The following is a 9,100-nucleotide window of genomic DNA, read 5'->3' on the forward strand; positions in this document are numbered from 1 at the left end:
ATAAACGCTAATGTAAAAAAAATAGTAGATCTAGTTTTTATAGCAGTTATGGACCTACTTAAATATTTTAAGTGCTTAAAAACCGTAGTTGGATCTAGACAGGAAACCTTTATTGTTAGCCAGCACTGAGACCATGCACTATCAAAAAGTCCAGAAAGATTAAAATAGTTATCTTGCTCTACAGCCTTAAAACAAAATTTTTTGTTCTTTATTAAATTACTTTCAGATGGATCAAAAAGAAAGCAACTCCTTTGCATTGTTTCCATTAACAATGGAAATCATATGGCGGTAAGAGAAAGAATAATTTCATCTTTCAATGAGTTCAAAGCTCAATTAATTACTTTTTTGCCAGGAGTATATCACTATTTTCTGAACAGAGAACAGGAAGATTAATCTTTTCTGCCCCATTCTAAAATTAAACAATTACTGGCATAGAAAAATAAACATTACCGTTAATTTAAATACCCTTGTTTCTGACCCAAATGTCCTCACTTATTGTTGCTTTTCAATATTCCTATGCTTCTAACTATAAAGAAACACATACATTTAGAGATGTGAAGGCTCAAAAACAAATCTGGAGAAATTTGGGAAGAGCATGGACAAGAGAAGATAGCTTTCCCCCCTTACTTTTCTAAGCCTTGTTTTCTAAATGTATTATTGATTCTTTAATTCCCCCACAAATCAAAGTCTCAGTGTTTTTCTGTCATGGTTGTCATTTAAGTTCTTATCAGTCGAAAGAAAAAGAAGTTGACTTTTTTAAAAATGCAATCTAATGCAGGAAAAAAACACTTCCTAACAGCAAGACCAATTAGCTACAAAGGTTGTGGATGTCATGGGATGTTGAAACAGGGGCTAGACAATAGCATGGGAGAGGCTGTAACTTAGAACATCATACTGAGCAAGAATCTGGATCTGATGTTCTAAATTCAGCTCAGCAGATAAGAATCTCCATATACTGGAATAAAGTATTTTTTGAAAGAAGTCTAAACAGCAAGGATGGCCTACTAATAAATCAGCCTGGATACACTGCCGTAAGAAATTCTGTTCACTCATCGTAAAATTGGAAAGCAATTAATTCATTGTTCTTTGTGCAAGAGATATTCCTTGATAACAGGAAAGAATGTTGTCACTCATTCTAATCAAAATGAACCACATCATTTCCATTTCACTACTTTAACACCCATCTACCAGTGAGGGACCTTGTGGTTTGCTTGAAAGTTTGTACAACCTTCTCATCTTCAAGACAGGTTACTATTAATATGAATGTTTTTCTTTATTGTCTCTTCCAGTAAAGGGTATTGCAATCAACATGAATCAACATTCATTTGGGGATAAGATGGCTCTCATTTGGGCTGCAATAGGGACAAAATTGTTTGCTTTTCTTCTGCAAAAAATATATATGAAAAGCACCTAGTGGCAGATTGTTCTTTCCATTTCATTCACGTTTTTTTAACCAAAATTTATTTTTTCAAGTAATTTTTTTAGACACAAAAAAACAAACAAAAGAAAAGCACTCCAATTCTTTCTATGGCTATTAAATAACCACTCTTTCTGGTCTTGGTGTTTATTACAAAAACTTCATGAAAACCTCTGTTAATCTTATCACTTCACCTGATCAATGATAACAACTTTGCATCAACCAACAGCTTCTTGCTTACATGACACATACAATTAACCAGGCTAGCAAAGGACATATATTTTTCTCAGATAAACTAAATTATCAGATATTGGTGAATCTGAGGCATTACTGGAATTACTGCACATATTGCTCCTATCTGTTTGGCACTTTCAGTAGATAATCTACATAGTTACAAACTTCAAATACAGATAAGTTAGTCCCTATTTCTGCTAGAGTCCTTTTGATTGATTTGACTAAAAAGCAAAAAATCAGCTTCTTTGATTCGCCTTCAAATTAGAGTAAAAAAGATTCAGCTAAGACTGCTAATTGATTTTGTTTGTTACCCTTGTGAGCCTTAATATTGTTTGCATCATGGTTGCCCTTCCCTCTCCTTCCCTTCCCTTCCCTCTTAAGTCTCTGCATAAGATGTCAAAGAAACACATATGATTAACTTTCTAATGAACACCAATCTTGTACAATGCCACTATAACCCACTTTTACCATTAGCTGAAGTCAAGCAAAACTGGAGGTTAAGGCACCAGTCTGGAAAGGAAGAAGCTGTGAGTTCAAGTCCTCCCTTAGCCATGAAAGCCAGCTAGGTGATCTTGGGCCAGTCACACTCTCTCAGTCTACCTTACCTTTCAGGTTTGTTGTGGTGGGAAAAATAAGAGGGAAAAAAGGTGTGTTGGGATATGTTTGCCACTTCAAGTTATTTGTAAAAATAATAAAGGTGGGGTATAAATTAAATAATTAAAAATAAAATATATGTTTATAATGCAGTGATACGGAGAATACTGAACATACCTCTCAACTCACCCTGATGTAAACAATATGAAGGGATATATTACTGTATATTCTAAGTCAAATTCCTGATCACATATCATATTTCTAAGCAGTTACTTCTATTTCTACTGTATATTAGGCTGTCCATTTTAAGCAAAACCCCTCCCTCCCTCCCCCGCCGCAGTTTATCTTTTGCTAACTACTCTGGGCATTCCTAGAAACATTTAGCATGCCAACCTTGCTAGTAAAACTGGCTTGTTAATATATCTGTGTTAAGCCACTGCATTCAAATGCTATTAAGCTGTTTATTAACATTTTGTAAGAGGTGGGATATTGGGGACTTGCTAGTAAAACTGACTTGTTAATATATCTGTATGTGTTTAGGCACTGCATTCAGATGCTATTAAGCTGTTTGTTAACATTTTGAAAGAGGTGGGATGTTGGGGGCTGGGGTGAAGAGGATTATTAGGTTCTTCTTTAAAAAGCTGAGCCATAAGTAAAACATATTGAGTATATAGCCTGCTTGGAAATGAATGGTTAATAATTTTGTTATTTCTGCAAACACCTAGTCATCACAAAAATGTCTCAAACATTCATGACAGTCTTGAAGGAAGTAAGGTAAGGTACACTCTCAAGGGACCTTCCAAATGTATATGTGACATACAATCTACAAATGCCTATGACCTAATGTTAAAGAAATAAGACAAGTATAAAGAAATTAATGAAAGATGCATAAAGCAATTATAAAAAGGTGGGGGTTGTTAGAGCTTTATTATTCAAAGTTAAGCTTAACGACTCTCTCAAGTTGACTTAATTTTTCATTGTGGAAAGAAACAACCTGTACAGTCAGAGGTGGGATTCAGCCAGTTCGCACCAGTTCAGCAGAACCAGTAGCTAATTTTTTATTGCCCAGGCCCAGAATGGACTTCTGGAAGCTGCATCCCCACAGAAAACTGGTTGTTCACATACAGTATCTGAATCCCACCACTTTGTACAGTGCTTCAGATCCAATTCTAAAAATGATGCTTTTGTGTGTATGCACAGAAATAGCCCATGTGCAATTCTTTAAAACAGTCACAACATAGTCTTGATAATAACCAGGAGGTTTGCAGATAAAATTCTCTTCTGATTATGAACATCTAGAGCTTGCTTTGAAATCTTCACTGATGAATTGCTTTGAAACAGATCCAATCTTAGATGCAAAGGATTCATTTCATGCTTTTATCCTCTTGGTTAGATACACGAATCATAAATTATTCCCAGAATGGTTAATGACATCTACTGTGATTGACCAGCTACAATTTTAAGAAAATCTTAGCTAGAAATAAGCTTGATAAGAAAGGGCATAAAAGAGAAGCAAGAATAGATCTCATATTCTAAGGTGTGAGGTTCTCCCCAACTATAACTCTAACAAAGCCCTCTGGCAACAATCTTATAGTCTTTTCAATATCAAGTATCATGTGGTGATATTTTGATTGCTTATTAGATTCTTCTAAATCAGTGCCAGTTTTAGTCTCTGCTTCTTTATTTTATTCTTCTTTTATACTATTTTTACATTAATTTTTAATCCACACATTTATTGTATACTTCTCTGGCAGCTTTTTCTGTAGCGTGCGTAATAAATTTAGAAATAATAAAAAGTGAATTAAGAATTAAGTGAAATAGTCTTCCTCCTCAACCTGACATCTAGCAAAAGCATTTCTTTATTTTCTCTTTACAAATCAAGGCAATATTTACAATATATAGGTCAACCCCAGCTATTGCTGTTGTGGTATAACATGACTATGAAAAGCTAGCATTTATTTACCAAAAGTCAGAAAAATTGTCTACCTTATTTATTGCTGCCCGCCCCCACCCCCAGCATCAAATGGAATAGGGTGAACTGTTTAATCTTTATCCATTCCAGTATGAATCACCAGATCCTAGTTCTGATCTTCTAGACCAGTGCTAAGCAACCTCTGACATGCTAAAGATTGCTGAACTAGGACTTCCAGCAGGCTGGGTGCTGCATTTCAGCAACACATCTAGAAAAGGAGGAAGACAAGAGGTTATCTACCTCTAGCTTGAGTGAAAATGCCAATTAGATGTTAAGTTTAACATCTAACATCTTAGCATTTACATATCATGGATATAAGAATACAGCTGTGTCTCCAAAAGTGTTAAAGCATAGAATTTCAAAAAACTTGTATTGAGTTAACATGCTGAGAAAAAAGCCTTTAAATATACATTTGAGCATCTATGACTGTAGATTTTTAAAATTACAGAATAGTATGGGGGAAAGAATGGATTGTCTATTTGGGAGTCACTATCTCTAAAAACACGGGACGCGGTGGCTCAGTGGGTTAGGACGCTGAGCTTGTTGATCAGAAGGTCGGCAGTTTGGCGGGTCAAATCCTGAGTGCTGCGCCTGTTACTCGTCAGAGTGAGCGCCTGTTACTCGTCCCAGCTTCTGCAGTTCAAAAGCACATAAAAATGCAAGTAGAAAAATAGGGACCACTACGGTGGGAAGGTAACAGCATTCCGTGCGCCTTTGGCGTCTAGTCATGCCGGCCAAATGACCACGGAGACGTCCTCGGACAAGCGCTGGCTCTTCGGCTTTGAAACGGAGATGAGCACCGGCCCCTAGAGTCAGAAATAACTAGCACACATGTGCGGGGGAACCTTTACCTTTACCTTTTACCTTTATCTCTAAAAACAGCTTCTCATTCTACCCAAAAAACACACACACAAAAAAACACAGTTATAACTATATCTAACTAAATTGACTGAGAACATTAAATACTAAAAAAAACTTGGACAATGAAGTTGTACATCTTAAAGTCTCTGTTTTTCTCAGGCTTCCTTTTCCCAGATACCTTGATGTGATCACTCACTCTAAATCCTTGCAGCAGGATTTCACAGTAATAATCCGTCTGATCACCCTTTGACTGCAGTTTACACAGTTATTTCCTCAGCAGACCACCCACAGGTTTTCACTTCCTCCCACACTAGGTCCAAGCTGTGTGTGTGTGTGTGTGTGTGTGTGTGTGTATGTATATATATATTATTGAAGGTTTTCTCTTTTTTAATGCAAAAAGTACATCACATACGACATTCGTGAGCTTCTGTCCATGATCTCAATAATGCAACGTCATTTTATAGTCCCCCCCCCAAAAGAGAAGGAACTGATTTGCTCAGCAGTCTCCTAAAAGACAAATCTTACCAAATGAAACCAAGATTAAACAAATTATGTATCCGTATGATATTTTTTATATCAGGGACTTACTATTTTTGAAGGTGGAAGATCTGGCAAACTTTTCTGTGGAGGATATAAATACTGCTCCATTTCTCCATTAGTCAAGGAATCTTGGTAACCTAATGTCATAATCCAAAGAGAAATCACAACAAATAAATGATAATTACGTATGTTATACTCAACTATAATCTCAGGTGCTCCACTTTTGTTTTGAAATAAAAATATTTATTAATTAGCCTATTGAGTCTAAACCACCAAAATGGCAATAGATTTCACTCCAAAAATATGGTGGAAAAGTAATATAGCTCAAGACCCACATTTTTTGGTGGTTGTGAAATTACTGGTTCAGTTAACATTGAAAACTGCAACGTCTATGATGTCTTATAAATAATCAGTCTACTTGTAAGGTCCAGTTGATACCTAAATCAAATTTTTAAGTATTCGCCCTTTCCTTACTGTTGCTAAGGATAGTTTAAACTACCAGGTTTTTAAGTCTTTTCAGCCCAAAGAAAAAAAAACCTGACTGAGAAAAAAAATAATTGTGGTAAGACAGTAAATACTGCCAACCTGATTTTCAGCTAATTTGCAAATGCAGTGTGGTAAGGCATTCTTTGGAGTTTGACAATATTTGGAAAGAAATGGATACAACACCTGTTTAAAATCCCTGAAAAGTGTATTTCATAATGGTTATAACCAGATAAAACATCAGATGTTGTCCCCAGTATTCAGCAAGTCTTTGGTTTTTTAATAGATTCAAGGAGACTTTAAAATTATAAATAAGCATAAAGATGATGTAAGTAAGCAGTATAACAATAACCACAATTATCTCCCATTTGGCCATGTTTGCTCGGACTGATGGAAGTTGAAATCCAAAGCACTGAGAATACTTCCAAATTGTTTTTTCCTGGAACATATGACTATAACTTTCTTCCAAGTTTTCCTATCAAGGCTGTCTAAAAATCATGGAGGGCATTATCCAAAATATGAGGATAATATCCTGCAAAAGACTGAAAGAATCAGACCTGTCATTTTATGGCATGGTGACATAAGAGAGATCAACATGATTTCTATACTTGGAGAATATCTTCATATACATAGAGGTTATATTTGAAATCACTTCAAGCATCCCTATAAATATACTAAGCAAAACGTTCACTGAAAACAAGAGTATTCTAAAGTTGGATGGTCTGGTAGCTACCCAAATGGTAGGCCGTGGTTACCAAGACGCTGGAAAGAATGTGGCACAAACTTTGTTACATTCTTGTACAATTTAAAAATAAAGCTAGAACCACAGTTCTTTTGGGACTGAGCCTGAGGAGCCACAATAACAGCTCTGCATCTGAAACTTTTAATAGTTTTCTGGCATAAGAAGGGAAGCAGCAAAACAAACTATGCATAGTATAGTAATGCTATTAGCCAAACAAATCAGACATCTGCTGTTCTTCCCACGTCTTCTCAGATTTTCTGCTTCTATACAACTAAGAGACAGATACCGGGGCTGCATTTTTCCATCTATAAATCCCAAAATGAAATGCAAGTTATAGGCTCAAGCCAGGCAAGGCAGCTGCAGAAAGCAAAACAGATTAAGTAGTAAGGGTTTATCAAACCAACTGTCTGTTAGAGATGGACACATGTACTGTTTTAAGGAATCATTCGACATAAGGTGCTTTTAATATTCACGGTATTTAATATCTATGTACGGAGCTTTTTAGTATTCATAGAAAGAGAATCTATGCATACAGAAAGCTTTTGAAGGCAAAATATCCTTCTACCTAGAGGCTACAAGCAGTTATTATTTATTCTAACGTCACAGAATAGAGCACACTACATGTGGCAGTTTTGCATGCTTTGGTTTGAATTTATGTTATACGGTTAAAAGGTGCTATTCAAAGATGCTGAACGAAAACAGAAGAACACTGTAATATGTTTCCAACAATTCATATTATTCGTTGGGCCAGTGTATTAAGCTAAACAAGAAAATTCCTTGATATGTATCTATTTTTCACTATAAGGCAGTAAAGGTATCAAAGACCACAAACCTGATGACTTCAACACAGTATGATATCTCTTTTTTCCCATGTGACTGGTAACGCTTGTGTTTCTAGAACAGTTTATTTTTAAGCTTGGTGCCATCTACATACATTTGAATGATAATACCATTTGATGCCTACCTTTGTTGGCTTTCTCTGGTTCCCCATGTAGTTTACTTATGGTTACTCTGTTCATATAAATGTATTCTTCATCACCACCTACAGTATAAAGATAAATACTTTACCATCATTCCCACTGTCATCATCCAACATGGTTCTTGCAGGTACCAAGATGTGATAAGCTAATTTATGTGCTTTACTCTATGGCAGATATTTTAAAACAGGTTATAAAAACATTTTGTTCTTCCCTTCCCAGAGATGCTCTGTTCTCATGATGTATAGCTGAGAAGCACTTTACTGGACTTTGTTCTTGCAGAATTTATCTTGAATAAAACAGAGAAACGAGAACTTTGCAAAGAACAAAAAGGAAGGTGATTCATCCTTTGCAAATTAATCTTATTAGCAAATAGTAAACTTCAATGAATAAAAATAATTTATGTTGCTTACAATAAAAGGGAATAGATTTTATTGCACACTGTTATGGACTTGAATGTCTTGTCATCTTGAATGTCTTTAATTTATAAAGCAAATTAGGAGAAACACAACTGAACAAAAATTTCATTATCCATTTTTCATCCCTACCATCATCTGTAAATAGTGTAGTCTTTGTAGACCTATTCTGAGCAACTAACTGATAACAAACTTTGCATCTAATTAAACAGATCCCAGTCTTCAAATACATATACCCCAATAAATAAGTTTGTTTTCATGCTGATAAAGGATATTTGCTTCCCTTTTACATCTCACTTGGGAATAAGATTCAAACAAAAAGGAGAAATAGATAGGTTGGGGTATCAGCAAGAAATATAAATCTTCCAAAGTCAATAATTGTTCACATGATTTTGCTTACCACTTGATTTTGTGCACAGTCGAAGAAGGTCAGCCAGAAAGCTTTTTTTGACTACAGCTGTGCTGCTGAGGTTCTCTTTATCTAGTATCTTCAGAAAATCTTCAAGTTCTGTCAGCAGTTGTTCCAGAGCTAAAAGAGATATGAAATAAACTAGCTTATTTATTGCGTCCAATGCCAAATCGAATAATACAGTCATGCTGGGGTTTATGTAATCCAGGATTTTTTAAAAACAATTTTTATCTTTGTATAATGAGGGTTGCAATCCTTCATTTTATATGTCTGTGTATCAAGTTTTTCCCCTTAGTTTTGGATTAGGCTAAAAAGTAGAAACTAATGGAAACTAATCAAAGAAAGAAGCAACCTAGAACTAAGGTGAAATTTCCTGACAGTTAGAACAATTAATCAATAGAACAGCTTGACTTGAGAAGTTATGAGTGCTCCAACACTGGAGATTTTTAAGGAAA

The 9,100-nt window shown here is 35.4% G+C and overlaps 1 protein-coding gene across 1 annotated transcript in view; it reads right to left on the reverse strand.

Annotated features, from left to right (window-relative positions):
- The window catches only part of AFAP1L2 (actin filament associated protein 1 like 2), a 37,010-nt gene extending 28,249 nt beyond the window's left edge, over positions 1-8,761 (reverse strand). The window contains exons 1-3 of the mRNA XM_083363775.1: positions 8,637-8,761; positions 7,808-7,885; positions 5,667-5,755 (exon numbers count right to left, since the gene is read on the reverse strand). Of these exons, the coding sequence (XP_083219901.1) occupies positions 5,667-5,755; positions 7,808-7,862 (144 nt within the window). The 5' untranslated portion in view covers positions 7,863-7,885; positions 8,637-8,761. The remainder of the gene's footprint in view (positions 1-5,666; positions 5,756-7,807; positions 7,886-8,636) is intronic.
- Between the last annotated feature and the right edge of the window lie 339 nt (positions 8,762-9,100).

The sequence above is a fragment of the Vipera ursinii genome (assembly GCF_947247035.1).
Source record: "Vipera ursinii genome assembly, chromosome: 5".
NCBI classification, from domain to species: Eukaryota; Metazoa; Chordata; class Lepidosauria; order Squamata; family Viperidae; genus Vipera; species Vipera ursinii.